Source organism: Alternaria triticimaculans (genome assembly GCF_023758025.1).
Source record: "Alternaria triticimaculans strain BMP 0046 chromosome Unknown scaffold_3, whole genome shotgun sequence".
Classification (NCBI taxonomy): domain Eukaryota; kingdom Fungi; phylum Ascomycota; class Dothideomycetes; order Pleosporales; family Pleosporaceae; genus Alternaria; species Alternaria triticimaculans.
Window position 1 is genome coordinate 467,278 of NW_026055960.1, and position 19,993 is coordinate 487,270.

Consider the following 19,993-nt stretch of genomic DNA (forward strand, 5'->3'; position numbering starts at 1 on the left):
CCTTGGCAGTGAATAACAATGACAGCCGACCTCGCCCAATTGATCACACTTCTGCCTAGTAGAGCTCGCCAAGGCGTCTCTTACTGTGTCTCCAGCAAATTATGATCATGGGATACGTCAGGGGACTTGTGTGAGTGACATGTAGATAGTAAAGAAAAGGCCGATAATCGGAATTCAGTTGGTCAGATGGGCATATATACGGTGTGGATTGTTTGCAATAGATCATACTTTACTTGCTAAACTTCTTGTTATACATTAAGCTTTGCTGCACGTTAATTCAGCTTGAGTGCGTTGCTTGTCGAGTAACCGAGTGAGGAGCTCGACCTCCTCGTCCCTTGGTGACTAGTGAAACGTGCCAGGCATATCTATTTGGCTCTATCGAGTTCTCTTACATGTTCGCGAAAGTCCTTGATGAGGTCCATCAGTTCGAGAATGCGCTGAGACGGGTGACAAGCACCAGTCAAGGGGATATAACAACCGCTGTACCGCTCGATGTACGGGCGATGATCAAACTTCGACTTGCGAGTACTAGGAGTGACTATAGGGATGTTTGCTGATACCAAGCCGACTAAAAGGCGTACGGAAGATGTGACAAACAGCCTTCCTCCATGCAAAAGGAGGCGCTTGTCAGAAGCTACTGTTCAACCATTTGAACAAGTCAGTCCCTACTCTCTCTCGGAAATGCATCAAGCCATCGAGACTGAAGACTTCATCAGGAGCTATCCTGCCACCGCGATGTCATCACTGAAGCGCGGTATCTGTATGCTGGAAGGCCTGATCACGCAGGTACAACATTCTGACATCGCACAAGCCCGGAAGAAGAGATTCATCCCAGAATCTAAGGGCTACTTCGACATCATCAAGCCTGGAGAAGATGTTGTGCCCATCACCGCTACCCAGTACGAACAGCGCATCCAGCAGTCCACACCGAATTGGGACAACAACCTCATCATATGCACCTCTACAGAAGCACGCGACCTACTCCATCGCTCCACCCTCCAAATCCCCCTCCTCGTCCCCTTGGAACTAAACAACAGCCCGGAACCACGCACCCTCTACTCTGCCCAACACTACGAAGCTGTCCTCAAATTCCGCAAATACGCTTCAGCTGAAGCTTACATGGACATCCAAGACCTCACTTCCAAGAACATAACCCGCCGGCTCACCATCTCCACCGCCCTAAAACGCATGTCCGACCCAACCGCCCTCCCGATAAACCTGCTCGACATCCGGCCCGTACGTCAAAACGTATTACCCTGGGAGCTCGACAACCTCACCGACTACAGCATTCTCTCCGAAGCGACTGAATACGGTGGCATGTCCAACCACTCGGACCCGAACCCCAGCGATCTCTCTAGTAAAACTGGGTTTGCCTTATGGGGCAAACGAGGCGTATGGTCTTTCCCTCACGTTGACGAACACGGCCTTTACACCGGTGTGTTGTGTGAGTCTGGCTCGAAACTCTGGTTTACGTGGTCGCTTTCCCCCTCTGAACGCGAGGAATGGGCTGTATCGCGGCAAGCTGGTCTTCAGTACGCGCCAAACAAACCTGGATTCCCAATCTACCTCAAGAAAGGGGATTTACTACTAATGCCACCGGGGACGGTGCACGCGCCGCTGAGTCTGGATGATGTGATTATGCATGGTTTTCATGTGTGGTGTAGCAAGACGATGGTGGAGACGGCGAGGAGTGCATTGTTGGATTTGAGGTTTCCGATGTGTACGAATGAGGAGCCGAGGAGGGAGTTGAGGGTGAAGTTGATGCATTTGGTAAGGGCGAGTAAGGCGAGGTTGGGGCCTTATGCGTGGGGGGATCATGGGGAGTTTGCGGAGTTGGTGGGAAGGATTTTGGTGGTGTTGGAGGGGTTGGAGAGGAAGGAGCGACTGTCGTGATGGGGTTCTGAATGGGGTGCTAGCGCGTACGGGTTGAAAGTCATCAATGTCTAGTTCTGCCGCAAGATCTGACTGCCTGCTATGAGATAGGCTATGTAGTGTCCAGCATCGTCAATGTGACGCGTGTAGTTGAGGTTATTGTCGCAGCACAGACCACCCACCCATGCCCGCGGGACCGACGAGGGCAATCTGGGGCAAGCGAGGAATGCATTGAGTTGTGCGGCATGCCTCTCTGCGCCGACTATTGGCAGGGCGGAGCGGAAGCCAGCAGCGGGACAACGGGGAAAGTGCATGGCGAGATGGCGTGCGCTATCAGGTGCCGCGACGGTCGCCAGGCAGAGTTGTCTTTGGTTTTTCGGGGCAATGGCTCAGGCTTAAGAGTTTGACATGTCGCGTCACTTTCGCCGAGGACACGCCTTTGCTCTTGAGACATCGTGCATCCGACGTCGTGCATTGCATGCGACAGCTCATCCATCGCTCCGTCCCGCCATGCCCGCTGCGCCGCCTGCTTGGTCATAATGCCGCCCGCCAACTCGCCTGTAAGCACCCGCCGTTCAGATGTTGCCGTCCACATGTTGTCACATAGCCGTGGTCTAAGTGCATGACTGACGTAGCCGCTCAATAGGACGACGCGGAACCCACCTTCATCTCGGCCCTGCGCGAGCTCGAGAGCCCCGTAAACGACGACGTGCTCAACCTCGCCGCCACGCTGGGCACCCCGACGGACGAAGCAGGCATTCCCAGCGACGACGACATCGAACGCGCCCACGTCGACTATCTCCGCGCAGCACGTGAGCGCGACCAGGCGCGGTTGGACCGGTCCCAGGAGCGATTGCGCCTGCTGGAAAGGCAGCGAGACGAGCTGGAGCAGCGGGACCGCCTGCGCCGCGTCATGTCACGCCTCAGCCGCCTCAGCGACAACAACTATGGCGACCGCGTGCCCAGTCAGAACAGCCTGTATGACTGGTCGCCGGCCACTGAGGCCCCGGGCGCGCCCGAGAGCTCGCTGAGGTCGACGGCCATCCTCCAGTCGGCAGGCGTGCGTCGCCATCCACGCTTCTCAGCGCGCACCCGGGAAGCCGCCACCAGCAGCGAAGCACCGCCACGCCACGCTTCACACCGCAGCCTGCGAGACATGCTTGCCGCCCGATCCAGCCTCTTCCCCGAGACTGTCCAGCGAGAACGCTCCGCCCGCCAGATGTCTTCGCACCGAGACTCCGAGGCTCGCACGTCGCCCATGCTGGAGCAGACCGTCAAGTACCTGTCGCGCATACGCCACTCGCGCGACGACGACGAGAGCTGGGAGCGTGCGCGAGACGCCGGTTTTCTGACCAAGGACTTCTTCCTGCAGCACGCAGACTTCGTCGCAAACACCCTCGCCATACCGCCGCCCACCGAGACATCGTGGCTGGCACCGGGCGCGATACTCTCGGGCTGTCAGCATGCGACGACCATGCCCGCTGCCGCGACTACCACATACAGCCGGCACACGGGACTCCCACCGCCCATACGACCGTGGATATGGAATCCCAGCGAAGTCTCCACGAGCCGGAACTCGCAGCCCGACGCACAACCGCACCAAGACCGATGGCCCGTCAAGGTCACAATACACGACGTCGACTGGGAGCAGATGTCTCTCTCCGCAACCATGGAAGCGTATAACGTACCTTCCCACCCGCATCCGCATACCATGTTTTCCCCCAGCAATGCCACACCGTCCGTCACGCGTACCTCCTCCATCACAACCTACCTCGAAGGCGAGATCCTCGACTTCAACAACTACACCCTCCTCACCGAATCCTTCAAATCAAACGCCGCAAACGACGCAACATATTGGCGCAAACTGCCCCCGTTCCAGAAGATGAGCGACGAAGACGTGGTCAGGGCCCTGACGAGCAAGAAGTGGCTCACCGAAGTCTTGGGCCAGAACTGGATACTCATGCGCTGGAAAGAGCGATGTTTTGTAAAGAGCCTGAACCGCAGCACCCCTGACCCCGTTCAGCCCCCGCCCTCCACCACGATACCCTCTTCCTTCTCCGCCGACCCTCCACCGTCCAATCCCTGGGCCTCGACAGGTTCCTCCAACTACGCACCCGCCGCTCCTACCTCGACGCATACTTCGCAACTCCAGCCCTCGCCCTACCGCATAGTCCGCAACGCGCAAACTGGCCGTGCCGAAGTCGAGATCACACCACAACCCCTCTTCAACTCCGTAACGAACGACGCTGAACAAGCGACATTCGACGACTCGGGCTGCGGGCTTACCATCAGCGGGTTCTACTACGTGGCGCTTGACCGGAGAAGCGGGATGCTGGAAGGGTTGTATTATGATCCGCAGAGCAGTCCGTATCAGTGTCTGAAGTTGGAGAGTGTCAACGGTGGACTGAGAACGGCGTGGAGTTTCAGATGATAGACTGGAGAATGGGTCAAGAAGAGCGGAGGAAGAATTGCATGGAACGGAGTTTTGGAATTGGACTTTTGGACTGCATCGCCCATTGAGGCTCTCCCGGATTGGATTGGGACTAGGTTTTACTTTGACTACATGTTGTACTCTGTCTAGTATCATAGATGGATATGGAATACTATCGCCTCATACTTGCAGCTCTGATTTGCATACAGGCCGTGGATAACCCGAAGTATCCGCAGCCAATGTTCCGCGGTATGTACACTGTTGTGAGGCTACTCACAATTCTAGACGCCCTGCACGCCTAACCGTGTACGCGAGGTATGGTAGTCGCGCAGTGTAAACGCCATCCACCAATGATTACTCACACGATTACGGCCCCGCTTCCGCATCCAGCAAGTCCTGCCGGGTGCCGTCATCCTCCAGACCCTTTGGACGTGTACAATGGCCCGCCTGATGAGCGTCGCACGTCTGTGCATGTATGTATGGTGAAGGAGTCACGAATTGGGAGTCACAGAAAGCTTGGAGGAAAAGGTACAAAGCTTGATTGAACCTCGCATATTGTTGCACTCCAGTTCAGCTTGAGACCTCAGCATCAATCTCTCTCTCTCTTGCCAATCTTTCCTTGCGGTCAGAACGAAGTCACTTCAAAGATTCAGCAACAGACATCACACAATGGCATCGCCAGAATACCCCAAAACCGCCGTCAACAAACTCGGTCGATTGGCGAATCGAGGTACGTTCATCTTTTTCGCACTCTTGCGTGCTCGAAATCGCATACTCACATCAATAAACCCAGGCACGTATGACTACGCAACAATCCACAGTCTAGTAAACGCCTGTCCAATCCTCCACGTCTCCTTCGTGGATCCAGAGCATCCTTTCCCGGTCGTCTTGCCAATGCTGGGATGTACGGGTAACTACGAGGTACGTCACTTCCTTCCTCCGCTCCATTTCGAAGCAGAGAGTCTACGGGTAGATAATGCAACGAATATTGACACAATAAATAGGATCAATCCGCAGACCCCTCCACCACCCCCCAATCCCTCTACATCCACGGCTACGTCTCCGGCCGCATGTTCAAGTCCTCGAAAGAAACCTCCACTCCCGGTCTCCCCATCACCATAGCCGCCAGTTTCCTCGACGGCCTCGTCCTCTCCCTAACCCCCTTCCACAACTCGTGCAACTACCGCTCCGCCATCGTCTACGGCTACGCTGAACTCGTAGAAGACGCCGACGAAGCACTGTACGCCATGAAAGCTATTACTGATAATATGTTGCCGCAGCGCTGGGAGAAGAGTAGGGTGCCCCCGAGTAGTGCGGAGTTGAAGAGTACGAGTATACTTAGGGTTAGGATTGAGAGTGTAGGTTGCTTTCTCTTTGCCTCTTTCTCTCTCCCTCCATCTCTTTGCAAAGACATCAGTAGTTTTTAGTGCTACGTTCCCTTTTCTGTGCTAACGTTACTTGTGTGGCAACAGGCAAGCGCAAAGATACGGACCGGCGGGCCCAGCGAGGATAGGAACGATCTCAAGGATAAGGAGCTGGTGAAGAAGACGTGGACGGGTGTTGTGCCGTATTGGGGGACGTGGGGGGAGCCTGTTCCCGGGGAGGAGAATGGGTGTGAGGAAGTCGAGGGGTATATTGAGAGTTGGAAGATGAGGGAGACGGGGAAGGCAAGGGAGCATGCTTTTGAGGCTATTGAAAAGGGTAAATAAAAGTTTGGATCCTGGGCAATGTCTTACGATCGATCTCTTTTAGATTAGTTCTTTGCGGACAATTACTATAGCTGTCTTACTTTCTAGTAGATCAACCATTGCCCCATGCATGTAATCCTCCATCTTCACCTCCTCCTAACGGGCCCATCATAATCGTCCCCGTCAAGCCCCACCTCATCCTCCTCATCTTCCTTCGTGCGCACCAACCATCCCCAATTCACATGTCTATACTCGTAACCCGTTCTTATTCTAAACTCATACTTCCTCCTCCTGCACAGAAGGCTTTTATATCTCTCATTCGCCCTCTTAACCGAATTTTCAAGGACAGGATTTAACTGGATCTGGAAGATTTCAACGTTGGAGGCTGTTTCGTTCCAAATGCGTGTAGCGAGATCAAGTACCATGATGCGGAAGAGGCGGGAGAAGTGCGGCGTGGTTGTCTTGTATGATGTAATGGCGTCGATAGTTGTCCACGAGGGTAGGCATGTTCGTAGGAGGTCTTCGCACTCTTTGTATAGGTTGTCGACATACTTGTCCATCCCGAGCGCGACGGCAGCGGCGCATATACCCAGAGATAATGTCATGGGTAGATGGAGGATAAATGGTAGCGGCTTGTTGGGATTCGATATAATGTCCTCGAGGTAATCGACAAGTCGAGACACCGCGTCCCCGTCGATGGTTGTGGGTAGTATGACGGTATCGTTCATGAGAAGCTCGCTGGCTGTTGTCGAAGTCGCTCGAAACAGTGGCCTTGATATCGTTGTAATAAGGTCGGCGTCGATGAAGACCTTGATGCGGTTGTATTCCGACTCGAGTTTCTTGCGGTCTGCAAAGGGCCAGTCTCGGATGTCGATGTCTTTGGCGGTGATCGGGTTGGTGGATTGAGCGGTATCTCCAGCCTTGTTTTGGTGCTTCTCGGTCTTCGCGTCAGGGAAGATCATGTCCCAGACCTCGTCTTCTACGCGAACGTTGGGGTTGGCGGAACGGAGTAGTGAAGAAGTCATGGTTTACTTGTTCCTTCTGTTTGAGTCAGATCAGACATTGAGAAGTGTTGATGCAATCATACTCTAGGCTTAGCGGGTACTTACATTCCGCTTTAAAGGATATTCGTTTCAGACTAGAGCTAAGATGGCGGGCATAGCGGTACACGAAGAGGTACAAACGGATCGCGACTACCAGGAGGAAGCGAAGGCTGCAACTCAATTCCTTGGCACACACAAAAAGTGAATGGATGCAGATGCAATCGACGTCTAGGTTCAGCGATTAGACTTTGATGACGAGGGTGGAAGAGGGAAGCTACAAGCTGACTTGTCTCTTCAGTCTCTATAATAGGAAAGATCTTGAAGTCTTCGCGCTCCGGCTTTGTAATGTGTGCCTTATCCCGTTCACCATTCGTAGTCTCTATGGGCTAACGTGTGCAATCTTTTGCCGGCGAACACCACGTCGCCTGCTCCAACGGAAAGACCAGTCACTTCTCGTCTACCGCCACTTGGTGCGGCGGAATCGGCTTTAGCCCCTTGACATGATCCAAAACGCTCATGTTATTCGCAAACCGATTATCCTCTGGTCCCATGATTGCCGTATTCTCTGGATTGAGGAACTGATGCGGGAACCCCATCTCGAAGCCATAGGCCTCATCAACTTGCTGGATTTCCTCTGGCGTAAGACTCAAACCAAGAGCCTGGATATTACCCTCTAGATGCGAGATCTTGCGACCGCCGACGATAGGGAAGACGTAGGGTGACTTGTGCATGACGTATGCGAGAGCGACGGTAGTGATAGGCGGGACCGGAGATTTGGTGTTCGCAATATCCTCGAGCACATTGCTGACTTTTTGTTCGTTGCCGATGACCATCATCTCCATCTTCCTGCCGCCGTCTTCTGGGTTCTCCCTCTGCGCCCTTGTCTTGAAGCTTCCTCCGCCGATAGCGCCCCATGGTGCAAGGGCCATGCCTTCGTCAAGCGCCATTGGGATGATTTCGCGCTCGAAGGAACGGTCTGCGGCGGACCAGCGGCCTTGGTAGATTGAGAATTGGCGGAGACCGTGCTGGCGGGCGTAGCAGTTCGCCTTTACGACGATCCAGGCTGGGGTATCGGAGATGCCTAGGTAGAGTACTCGGCGGGAGGAGACGAGGTCGTTGAGGGCATTCATCAGCTCTGGTATGGAGGCTGTTGAGTCCCACAAGTGGACGTAGTACTATGAGTCAGTCAATCACAACAGTCGTAGCGGAATACAGAGCCCGAAGAAGGAACTTACGATATCGATGTAGCTACTCCTGAGCGCCTTGAGCGAACGCTCGATACTTGTATGCATATTCTTCACGCTATTGCCTCCGTAGTTACTCTTGCACCTCGCACCGCCTTCCTTTTCTCTCTCGGTAATCTGCATACCAGTAAACTTGGTCGCAAGTACCATCTCATCTCTGACTCCTCGCTCTTCCATCCACTCACCAATCCACTCTTCGCTCTCGCCGAACTGGTAGTTGACGGCGGTGTCGATGAAATTGCCGCCTTGCTCGTAGAAGTAATCCAGCATCGCAAAGGCCGTTTCTTTGGTGCATTCTCCGAGAGTGGCTTTCCATGCTTCACCGAAATTCATGCCACCGAGGCACAGAGGCGAGACCCGGACGGCTGCCGTGGGACTGAGAACGCGATGTCTACCTAGGAGAGACACGGGTGTGGCTGGATTGATGAATGACATTGTAGGAGTTTACCTAGGTACCAACAAGCTGGGAATCTATTTCGTAAGAGCTACACAGCGATGAGATATTTTCTTCTCTTGTTGGAAACTTCGTGCACGTAGCATACAATGCACCAACCCTTCTTATATGGCGGTCAGCTTCTGCAGCAGCGGCCTCATAGTCGTTCCGTCGTATGTCTTATCGCCGCGAGTGCCATCTCGGAGCACTTGACTGTATACACACAGCGTAGCAAGGCGTAACGCATGCCGTACAAGTAGGTGCGACCGAAACAATACTTGCTAATACCCAATGGCGTTGCAATCAAGCAACGGGCGAGAAACTCGTATGGTCTGACATGCGCCACCAAAGCCGGTAATTCCGCAATCTCCGAAGCGTCAGACTGAAGTGAACTACGCCCACCCGAACGACCTTCAGTAGCTGAGCAACTACTCTCTGCATTGATCGCGTCGTAGTTGATGTTGTGAAATCTGCATCTGGACCCCTAAATCGCATCGCCATGTTAGCTGACCGCTAGTGCACCCGAATCGTCATGGCCGTAGTTCCCCAGAATGCTGACATCATGGCTCCACCACATGATGCGCGCGCATCGCACAGTCGCCGCGTCCATCGGAGATGTGGTACCTGCATCTCAGGGTCATCAGCACGATGTCGTCGCCATTGATGCAGAGATTTGCGGTGCACGGGCAGACCGACAAGTTGCAAATGCGCATTGCAATCCATCTTTCCCCATAGTAAACGTCACGTTGAGCGCACACCTCAGACGATATCAATTTCGCATTACATCAGTACTCCATCACACTACATAATCCGCCTACACACCTCACAGTTGCACCTTCCACTTCACTACCCATCGACATATAAACAAGCAGCAACAATGGCTTCCAAACTCCTCCGTATCAACCGCAACGTTTTCCTCGCAGCACGACCAACAGCTCGCATCACATCGCAAAGAGCACCGCTCAAGAACAACATCAACGACCTGAGCAACCACCGCGCTTTCACAACAACACGCATCATGTCTGTCCAGGTCGACTCCAACTTCATCTCGCAGATCACCGCTGCCGAGAAGAAGATCACCGGCAAGGACGAGCCACACAAGGGCGGCCCTACCGCGAAAGCCCAACAGCACGTTGGCCAGAACCTCACCGCACAAGTCATCCACGACATCACCGAGGGCGAGAAGGTCCTCACCGGCTCCGATGAGGTCATGAAAGGAGGTCCTACATCCATCGCTCAGTCTGCTCTTACAGCCGGCTCAGCTCCGTCCAACAACAATAACAACAACACTGGCGCCAACACTTCCAACGCATCCGGAAAGCTAGACTCGTCGACGCTGAGCAAGATCACCGATGCCGAGAAGAAGTTGACGGGTGAGGATGGTCCCGTACCTGGAGGTCCCACTGCGCAGGCGCAGAGTCACGCCAAAGAGCCCATCACCAGCGAGGCGCTGCACGACATTACTGAGGGAGAAAAGAAGGTTACTGGTGGAGAGCGTGTCAAGGGCGGGCCTACGTCGACTGCTCAGTCTGAGCTCGCGAAGAGCAGGTCATAAGCTTTCTAGCTGCACGACGCTATACCATTGCGCAAACCTTCCTGTTACGATTACCTCGACACGCCGTGTATAATACTGTATGATATTGCATAAGGAAGGCGAAGAGGGGGTTAATGACTACTATGAGACATGATCGTATCATACATCGAAGCATTCAGGCTGTCGTAAGACAGAACACATTAAATAACTTACATTTACTTTTGACCAAGTTTTTCGATCGCTTACTAAATCTCTATCATATGTGACGATGGCACAGGCAAGCAGAACCAAAGGGAAAAGTATAATCATTCGACGTAACGTACGCGCTATCCAAAGTACGGGAAGCCTGTGAAAGGGAACAAAGTGCGCACATCACACCCATCCCTCCCTCTCCCTCTCATCCTTAACCCCACTCCCCTTCAACCAACCAACCCCCACGTTCGCTACACCCTTCCACTTCTCCACGCTCTTCTTCTTGCTAAACCGATACTGCCGATCACTAGTTCTCTCCAACCTCTCCTTCAATGGCCCATCACCCGATGCACCCAGCCCCCCAAGTTCAATGTCCTCTCGAACCTCTGCTTCTCGGAATCCAAAAGCCGATGCAGCGCCTATTCTCGATCGCGTAGAGTTGACACGGTGAAGAGTCGGAGGCCTCGAGCCAATCGTCTCGTTCGATCTTACACGACGTAGACGGTCTTGGAGGTCTGCTGCTTCGCCATCGCCTAGGATTCTGCCTTTACGGTTGGAAGGCGGGGTGTGGTAGTCAAAGTTGGAGTTCGCGCGGCGGAGACCATATTTGCGCGGGCTTTGCTCGAGGGCTTGACCGAGTTCTTGGATGGCTTCGTCGCGTGCGCGCATGCGTTCTAGGGATTGCATGCGCGGTGCTGCGAAGGCGCGGCCTTGGACGGATTGGGAGGGGCGGCGGCCTAGGCGCGGTGGAGAATGGCGGGCTGTGCGCTTTTCTTCGATGGCCATGGCGACTTGGGCGACGGAGTTGGGGACCACGTCAAGAGAATTCTGACATCATTTATTAGAGGATGAAGAGGAGGGGTGGTTTTAAGACGCACCATGTGGATGAGTACGATTGGTAGTTGAACGGTGACTAGCTTTCTGCAGAGAGTCAGCTTGATCGGTGATAGTGACATCAAGACTGACGTGTGCCCGCTGGCTACAATGACATTCAAGAAGTATCTGACTTCAAAGTATTTGCCTGTCTTGGTTAGGGACCGAGTACACAACTTCGTGCCAATGTACATACCACACTTCACCGTACCATGGCCGCGTGGTATTTCGAGATCACAGGTCCTGATATGAGTCTGTTGTGCAGAAACACCGTTCCAGCCGGCACAACCATGCTTGACCACTGCTTTACTGAGGATAGACCGCTCGTTGCTGTCAAAGATGCGAGCCTGACCCGCAGACTTCTCCATCGTAGCCGCAGCAACCTGCAAAGCACTCTCATTAGCATCATGACAAGATGGTGTGTCAAGCTCGCATAACAAACGTGTTTGTAGCAGAGTATGTCCCTCTCCAACTGAAGCTCAATCTTTTTGACTAGCTTGCGACTGTTGTTGGCGACATGAACATCGACGTAGAGACTGGTTCCGCTGACCCAGACTTGTCGATGCAAGCCTGCAGTGACGCGCACGACTTCGACGGTAGTTTCTCGGGGCTTTATCCACTCGTCTGAGGCAGTCAGTGGACTAGGTAGCGACATGAGTGCCTTTTCAGCTGCGAGCATGTCAGCACTGTGAGATTAGGCATTGAAAAGTTAGATGCCTCATACGATCGTACACTGAGAGCACTGTGACATCTTCGGAAGTCCTGACAATGTATTGCCTTCCTTGATCGCGAATAAGAAGTGATACGCAAAGTATGTAGCGGATTCTCGCATTCTTTGAATGAAAGGGCGGAGGACCAACGTTGAGAGGTAGACTCAGATTGAACGCGAGATTGGTCGTAGAAGGCATCAGATGCCAGAAAAGGTCTGCCGAACTGATTGGCTCTTGGGTATCTACCATGTTTTGAGGCGGCGGGTTCTGCTCATCAATGAGCTCTGTAGCGAGGTTCAGAAAGACAGCTCGTCTGTTGCTGCTCACTTCCTCCGTCCCAAGAAGATCGATAGATATCCGAGCAATGTCCAGAGTCCTTCTATGACGTATTCGCTCCGCATCGTCGACGTTTATCTGGACGGTCCCTTCGATGGAGCCTCCGCCCACGAAAATGCCTGCGGATAAGTCCAGGCCAAGGTCGATTCGCGGATGTCGGTGTGATGGAAACTCTAGCAGCTCTTTCGATAGTGGATCGCGAACAAATGTTCTGGAGGGTATGCGTCGGTGGGTGTCATGAGTAATGGGATCAAGGCGAGTCACAATGTGGCGCAAGGGGGACTGCGATTGGCCATGCCGAATGATAGTATTGGTATTATTGCTAGGAGGCGGAAACGGTATAGTAGGTATGGCGCTAAGCGTGTTCGTCGCAGTCGCCTGGTTTATGTGTATAGGTGGTATCTGCTGCGGCTGTCGGGTTCGAGAATTGCTAGGTGCACGAGGTCGCGAAGACGATCGTGGCGGAACGGTGCCGGCTGGTATGCTGTATATGCTCGATATGCTGTGATTATCCGCGGGACTTGATGGTGATGGTGATCTAGACCTCCGACCCCTGTGGGTGGATCTTATGCCGTTGCTTTCGACGCTATTCTTTCGATCAGGTTCTACGTTTTCACCATACCGGTTGTCGTTGCTCGGACGTCGTCTCGTCGCAACGGAGGGCTTCCGCGACATTTCCGTGCGAGAGGTGCTTCGCGGAAAGTTGTTTGTTAGGGCGTTCCGAGGTAGGGTGTCTGCAAAGCTGGATTCGGTGACTTCGCGAATGTCTGATAAAGGTCTAGGTTTCGCCCACGAAGAGACGGTGGAGTGTCCTCTTTGTTCGCCAGGATGGATGCTGAGCATGCCTTCGCGGGCTGTGATATGACCGTTGTCTGACTCGGGCGAAGCTAGGAAGGAGGAAATGCTGGCTCGCTCTGGCGAAGGATGAGATTCGATTAGGTGCTCTTTGCCAGGCGGCGGCTGCGAGTGTCCTGACCCTTTCAGCAGCCGTCCCGCGATCTCGGAAAATGTCATTGCTACCTACCGTCAGCAATGCTTTGAGGAGCGATATTGCGCCAAGCACCTCGTGAACGATAGACTGCGCGCGAAGCTGGCGACTAGCGACTAGAAGCTGACCGAGTGATTGATGCGGGATCTATACTGCTGAAAACAGGATGGAAGTCATATGAGACTATGCGATGCTTGGATATCCTGGTAGGGGTGAGGACTGTCGCCTGAGGTGTGCATGGTGGAGGTCGGATGTCACGATCTCCCGCAACATTGCATCTAGGAGTGAGAGAAGGAGCCCGTGTGAGCTTGCTCTTGACACGATTGTACCGCACGTGGCGGTTGGAGTGGCAGGAACAAAGCTGACATTTGGAAAGAGCGCATCTCACTGAGTTGAAATTATTGAGCAGCGTACTCAGGCGCGTTAATAAGGATCTCAGCCAATGTCATGTTTGTGAAGTGTTCTACAGTGATTCAGTGAGAATACCTTTTCAGGCCATCTGTATACTCAAACCTCTACGTGTTTAAGATAGCCTTTTCGGGACTCCAGTTCATAATGTACATGCGCGGGCGTCGATTATCATTTTGATGCTTTCTGTTCAGAAGCACTCAAGTGTGGAATCCGACAGTCCGCACCTAGGCAATGCCGAATGTCCGTTGCCGATTTGACGGGTCTCGACTATTCGAACAACGGCTGGAAGGTCACGATGCGACAGGGTGCAACTAATGCCCTCGTACGAGTCTCGACCGCCCGCCCCATAGGTCACCTGCTTGCTCAGCCGAGAAAAAGCGTCGTGACGCTACGGCTGCTTCGGGCCAACAGAGCTCAAGTGGTGCATAAAGCAACGACCTCGGCGATCCCCAGGCCAGACTTCGGTAGCGGTTCGGGAGCCGGTGGTTGCGCTGGCGGAATAACGTGTCCAGAGTAGCAGTTGTGCGGTGGTGGTGTGCAATGCACACGGCAGATGCGACCGTTGGTGGCTCCTTCTTCCAAGATCTGGCATCCACTAGTAGGCCCGGGGCAGCCACGTGATGACCCTGAGAGGTTGGAGCGTGATGGCTACGGGCGTTGTCCTGGTCACGGCAAAGAGATGTCCCAGGTTCATCGGTGAGGCATGTCGTATAGATTGACTGCAGTCGTATCGATCGTTATCGCCAGCTGCGCCGATAATGCAACCCTCGTCATATCAGATCATCCAGATGGAACCTGCTCGTCAGCCTTACCTATGCCGTCCGCGAGTAGGGTGACTTCATAAGGGCGAGGTGCGTGGCCCCGGTGCAGGGGCGCGCTCCGACGTCGGTGGCCTGGCGTGGATGCGACGACGACGGCTGGTTGCTTGCTTTTCACGGGAAGACTTCATGGCCGCGTGAATGAAATCAGACAGACGCATACACGTCGCGAGTTGATCGCGCTCGAACGGGCGCCGCCTGCTAGATAACAATGCCAGGCGCGCGCTCTGCCTGCGCGTCCATGGAGAAGCCGGAGAAAGGCTACAAAACTTTCTAGTGGCGCGGGAGCTAACCACCAGGCTACGCCGCATGGGGCATCGCGATCCAGCTCGGCTGGGGCAGCCATGTTCGGCGTCGTCCACCAGGCGTCTGGCACAGCGAGAGCCGTGATGCAGCGTGAGCACCCCGCGAGAAAATTCTGAGCGTTCGGCCAACCGCGCACCCGCTCGCTTGGCCGTCATTGCGCGTGCGAAGTGCCCAGCAGCGGGAGCACGGCTGCCATTTGCTGCGCGCCTGAGAGGAAGCCTTCTGGGGCGAGGCGAGTCGAGCGAGCTTTAACCACACGGGAGGAGTTGATCTGGGCAGCAGAGAGTGGTCCGCCCGCCTTTTCAAGTCCAGCACTCCGCCCCTCCGTTCGAGCCCATCTCTGTTTCCATTACCCAAGAGCTTACCTCACAACTACTGCGCGACCACACACAGGCCCGAACGCCCTCTTCTTATCATACATTATCAAAACCCCATACAAACCGTATCGATTTTCGACCCGGCGCTGCGGCTGCCCAGCACAAGCGCGTCTAAGCGACCAGAGCCTCCTGCTATCTCCTTCGACCTGCCTTTGTCGCATCTCTCGCAGCTCTTGGCGCCTCGGTGCCCCTCTATCTGGACGGAGGGGTACGGTGGCCGTAGATGGGAGATAGTCTCGTAACAGATATGACGGCCCCCGTGGGCAAGGCAGAGGCTTCGCGCGATGGTTCGACCGACTCTATCGGATCGTCGCCCGAACCTGGTCTGGCGGAGACATATACCCAGGAAGAGCCCCAGCAGCAGAAGCGCAAAGGCGGCCGTAAACCTGTGAGCCTTCCTGATGCCAATTGCCTTGCCTGTCATGGCTGCAGCAATTGAATCGCCAATCACTATGTCGAAGATAGGACTAACCAAGCGTCGTAAGATATATGCCACCTCAGAGGAGCGCAAGCAGCGCAATAGACAGGCGCAAGCCGCCTTCCGTGAGCGCCGTACAGAGTACATCAAGCAGCTCGAGAGCACCATAAAGCACCATGAGGACACGCTGCAGAACCTGCAGAACAGTCACCGCAACGCCGCCGACGAGTGCCTTATGCTCCGGTATAAGAATTCTCTACTCGAGAGGATTCTGCTAGAGAAAGGTAGCCCCAATCTTATCAAGACGTCTATTTATCAGGGTACACACGCTAACCTCTTGCTCCACCAGGTATCGACGTCCAGGCCGAGCTGCGCGCGAAGACTGGCAGTCCAAACCTGGGGCCGACCAGAGCCCCAGCGTCTGCACACACCTCGCCCAACCAGGCGCCTCTCCAACAACGTGCTATATTGAACAGACAACAACAGCGGCGCTCGCTCCAAGGCCCGCCCAAGGTTGATAGCGTCAATGGCTTGCCCATGATACAGCCGGATGGGCCGATTCAGCGTTCACCACTGTCGCAACCCACTCCTGGCTCGCATCTCTCGTCGCCTGCTCAATCAGCAACGCGCTCGCCCAGCTTCATACCTCATGGTCAATCAGTGTCTCCCAACTTTGGGCCCATACCTCCACAGCAGCAGCAGCACCAACAGCAGCAGCCGCTACGGCCACAGCCGCCTAGATCAAACTTTACTCCCATGATGGGTGCTCAGCGCCCTTCGCTTGTAACGAACCAGGCTCCAGCAAATGGCATAGCAAGCGCGTCTACTGTTGGCAGCAACGGTAACGGCATAACTCAGAGCAGTGGTCCTACGTCTTTCTACCAGACACAGTTCACGGACCACATGAGTCAACTCGGCAAGCTGACCCGTTTCCTATCCCCTCTTAAGTATAGGGCTTTGTAATCCTAGGCTGATTTCGTGTTACAGAGCAGGAGTACGAGGAACAAGCCGACTCCTACGACCACGACGACCCAAGCGAGCACTCCGCTGGCCCTGGCCCGTTCCCGCAACAGAACTTCCCGCCTTCGAACAACATGCCACCACCGATGCCGCCCTCGCAGAACCCACCCTTTACGAGCCCAGCAGCTTTGGCGCCCAACGACGGAGGCCATGCCTACAATGGCATGAGCAACAACCACCTCTTCGACCCGTACGATCCTATGCTTGACGCCGACCCCTTTGGACTGTCGGCCAGCATGCACTTCCCCACGATGTATGAGAGTAGATGATGATATGAGGAGAGGATAGGAAGAGGGGGCTATTATGGAGTTATCAGGGACCGAATTGCATCACCGCCGACTGATACCCTCCCATGACGTTGTTTAGCGGGCGCAACAACTGCTTTTACCCAATCGACAATGTGTCACGATGGTACGATGGCGTTCAACACGAGACCACGAGTCTCGATACGGGGGAATTCTACAAAAAGTTATCATTCAACCTGGGGCAGGTTTACGACATGTGTATTTGTGATGGAAATTGCTTGGGGTTATTGCTATGGACGCGGGTGAATATTTCTCATCCATACGTTTCACTCTGGCATCGCTGCCGTCTAGTGACACTGGAAGGCGGGACGATGCTTTGTACATATTGTAATGCAGTCGGCCGCAACTATCGAGTCAATGTTGCACCCCCCTCATATTCCCACAACGCCGTGCCAGCGCCCATGCCCTTTGCCAAGCCAGGCATTTTTACATCTTGCGACACTATAGCAACGCGGTCGCATTCGGGAGCTGCATTGGAAGCATTCACAATTGCTTTTCCTTACAAAAAGCATTGCATGTGTGAAACAGCCTCGGAATGACGTGCGCTTGAAGGCGCATTCGAATCAATCACTGACACATCAGCGGCGCAAGAGCTGCAAACTGACGGGCTGGTTGCAGTGAATACCATGTACCTCGAGATTTTGTCTTGAGCTTCCCTCGCACAAGAATGGAGTGAAGCGCTGTATGCGGCAAGAACCGCAGCGCTCATGTTTCTTTGTGCCTCCAATAGTCTTAGCCCCACTACACTCGCTTACGGAAGCAACCCACGGCCATTTTCGATTGACCAAAACCTCGTGCCCGCAACATCGCGCTATCACCCCGTTCGCGAGTCAACTTCTGAGAGCCACGTCCCTAAAATCTGTAGGGCAAGCTCTCGCATTCTTTTTCTCTCCCGGCAGATTGTGCATCTAGAAGGGCAAAGCGCGAAAGGCGCTCCAATCCGTCAAGATGTCGCAAATTGCTTCCAAGGTAAGCTACAACTCACCCCACCATCAGGTCCGGCTTCGCGCCTTCCATTGAGGGCTGCGAGAAGGCCTGCACCGCAGTAGACAGCTTCAAGATGCTAATTACAACTGCAGAACATTTACGAGCTGCTGGGTATGTCGCAGCGCACAGCACAGGCACCGAACTCTCACTCACGACCCCGCAGGCAATGACCCCGAGCTCGACCCCGACAGGCCGGCTGACCCACCGACGAGGGCAATTGAGAAGCCCGTCATGAGGCACGGCAAGCGCGAGGGAACCGATGCCCCCAAGCCCATGCCCGAGAGGATGAGCAACCAGAACCGTGCCAAGCAGTCCGACAACGCCAACGACAACGGTACGTCGGATACAAGGAGCAACCCCCATGCTCTACACTCTTCGGGGAGGTTCAATGGACAACGGCTAACGTAGCACAGCATTCCGGGATCGCGGCGTCGGCTCTGACAAGAACCGCGGCAGGGGATCTGGCGGTGAGTGCCCTGTCAATGGTCAATTTGTACCTATACTGACGTTCTGCAGAGCCTACCAGCACTGGAGGTCGTGGTGGACAACGTGGCCGCGGTCGCGGTGGACGCGGAGGTCGCGGAGGCGCTGCTCAGGGTGACCGTCATAGCAGGACTGGCATCGCGTAAGAAATCCCACATCATATCACGGCCATGTCTAACAATCTCCAGCGAGCACGACAAGCAGGCCGCACACGGCTGGGGCGGAAAGGACGGCGATGCCGAGTTGGCTGACGAGCAGGCTGGAGAGGCCATGGCTCAGGCTGAAGAGAAGGACGCCATCAAGGAGGACGCCGAGGGCGAGGCCGATGCCGAGCCTGAGGACAAGAGCAAGTCCTACGCCGCCTACCTCGCTGAGCTCGCCGAGAAGAAGCTCTCTCTCGCCGCCCAGAACGTCCGCAAGGCCAACGAGGGCAGCAGCACCAAGTTCCCCGAGGGCACTGCTCTCGCCCGTGAGGAGCAAGAGGACTTCATGGCCGGTTCCCAAGGCAAGGCTAAGCGCGAGCGCGCCCGCAAGGAGAAGGTCCACGTCGAGCTCGACGGTGACCGCATGCTTGCTCCCCCTCCCCGTGAGGGCGGCAGCCGAGGAGGACGCGGCCGTGGCGAAGGCCGTGGCGAGTTCCGCGGTCGTGGCCGTGGCGGCGGTGAGTTCCGTGGCGAGGGACGTGGTCGCGGCGAAGGTCGTGGCGAGTTCCGCGGACGTGGCCGTGGCGGTGAGGGTCGTGGACGTGGCGAGGCCCGTGGTCGTGGAGGCCGCGGCGGTGCCCAGTCCAACATCAACATCACCGATTCCAGCGCCTTCCCCAGCCTGGGCGCATAGATTGCGTCAACCTTGGTTCCGGCCTGAAAACAGGACATACCTGCATCCGACAGTCAAGTGTGGATGAAATTCACGAATGAATAAGCTATCTCACGACGGGACGAGCGAACGGAGAGCGAAAGCACAATATCAAGGAATCTCGATCAGAGATGTCGGCGGGCTAAAATACTTACATCTACCGGTACCACGAATGTAGTGAACTTGAGCTCAACCTTTGCAAGTGTTTTGATTCCCCGGTTGGTCTTCTCACGTGTGGTAGTTCGTTTCTATGAACAAGAATAAAAAATTGTATCTGATGATTGTGTGTACCTTGATGGCATCCTCACGCTCTTGTCACACCGATAAGGAGTGCTTATAGGAAGGACTAGTGGTACTCACGTTATCACGAGGCGTGCTAGAATGCTAGATTCCAAACTGGGTCTATGGAGTATCATGAGACAGCTCAGCACTCAGTGTGGGAAATGAACAGAGTCTAAAGTCGTAGGCATGTAGCATGTATATGGGTGAACAAAGGTACTGAGACAGCAGGGCCATAGAGGTGTGGAAAGATTGACGTCGCTTCCTTAAACGAAGATGATACAACTCGATATAACCACTCAATCATACTACGAGGACGAAGCGTGAAATACTTCAATGCGCAGTGGCTGTCTGAGAAAGCATGTAATCGCTGATCGAGACGCATACATC

At 54.6% G+C, this 19,993-nt stretch overlaps 8 protein-coding genes across 8 annotated transcripts; 5 read left to right on the forward strand and 3 right to left on the reverse strand.

Moving 5' to 3' along the window:
- Nucleotides 1–735: 735 nt before the first annotated feature.
- On the forward strand, nt 736–4,303 carry J4E78_002828 (uncharacterized protein; the record flags this gene model as incomplete). The annotated part of the gene is made up of 2 exons (XM_049363473.1): nt 736–1,632; nt 2,519–4,303. The coding sequence occupies 2 exons, from the start codon at nt 736–738 to the stop codon at nt 4,301–4,303; spliced, it is 2,682 nt and encodes an 893-aa protein (XP_049224138.1).
- A 669-nt stretch (nt 4,304–4,972) lies between these two features.
- J4E78_002829 (uncharacterized protein) lies at nt 4,973–6,012 on the forward strand (the record flags this gene model as incomplete). Its single annotated transcript, XM_049363474.1, has 4 exons — nt 4,973–5,033; nt 5,130–5,224; nt 5,308–5,661; nt 5,776–6,012. 4 exons carry the CDS (start codon nt 4,973–4,975, stop codon nt 6,010–6,012), a joined length of 747 nt encoding a protein of 248 aa, XP_049224139.1.
- Nucleotides 6,013–6,267: 255 nt separating this feature from the next.
- J4E78_002830 (uncharacterized protein) lies at nt 6,268–7,016 on the reverse strand (the record flags this gene model as incomplete). Its single annotated transcript, XM_049363475.1, has 2 exons — nt 6,268–6,282; nt 6,339–7,016. The coding sequence occupies 2 exons, from the start codon at nt 7,014–7,016 to the stop codon at nt 6,268–6,270; spliced, it is 693 nt and encodes a 230-aa protein (XP_049224140.1).
- Nucleotides 7,017–7,480: 464 nt separating this feature from the next.
- Nucleotides 7,481–8,713, reverse strand: J4E78_002831 (uncharacterized protein; the record flags this gene model as incomplete). The annotated part of the gene is made up of 2 exons (XM_049363476.1): nt 7,481–8,209; nt 8,270–8,713. 2 exons carry the CDS (start codon nt 8,711–8,713, stop codon nt 7,481–7,483), a joined length of 1,173 nt encoding a protein of 390 aa, XP_049224141.1.
- An 875-nt stretch (nt 8,714–9,588) lies between these two features.
- Nucleotides 9,589–10,266, forward strand: J4E78_002832 (uncharacterized protein; the record flags this gene model as incomplete). The annotated part of the gene is made up of 1 exon (XM_049363477.1): nt 9,589–10,266. One exon carries the CDS (start codon nt 9,589–9,591, stop codon nt 10,264–10,266), a length of 678 nt encoding a protein of 225 aa, XP_049224142.1.
- Nucleotides 10,267–10,617: 351 nt separating this feature from the next.
- J4E78_002833 (uncharacterized protein) lies at nt 10,618–12,269 on the reverse strand (the record flags this gene model as incomplete). The annotated part of the gene is made up of 6 exons (XM_049363478.1): nt 10,618–11,265; nt 11,316–11,358; nt 11,404–11,458; nt 11,507–11,693; nt 11,753–11,979; nt 12,035–12,269. 6 exons carry the CDS (start codon nt 12,267–12,269, stop codon nt 10,618–10,620), a joined length of 1,395 nt encoding a protein of 464 aa, XP_049224143.1.
- A 3,234-nt stretch (nt 12,270–15,503) lies between these two features.
- On the forward strand, nt 15,504–16,963 carry J4E78_002834 (uncharacterized protein; the record flags this gene model as incomplete). Its single annotated transcript, XM_049363479.1, has 4 exons — nt 15,504–15,636; nt 15,722–15,958; nt 16,024–16,602; nt 16,662–16,963. 4 exons carry the CDS (start codon nt 15,504–15,506, stop codon nt 16,961–16,963), a joined length of 1,251 nt encoding a protein of 416 aa, XP_049224144.1.
- A 984-nt stretch (nt 16,964–17,947) lies between these two features.
- J4E78_002835 (uncharacterized protein) lies at nt 17,948–19,306 on the forward strand (the record flags this gene model as incomplete). Its single annotated transcript, XM_049363480.1, has 6 exons — nt 17,948–17,968; nt 18,079–18,097; nt 18,150–18,320; nt 18,400–18,453; nt 18,503–18,611; nt 18,658–19,306. 6 exons carry the CDS (start codon nt 17,948–17,950, stop codon nt 19,304–19,306), a joined length of 1,023 nt encoding a protein of 340 aa, XP_049224145.1.
- Between the last annotated feature and the right edge of the window lie 687 nt (nt 19,307–19,993).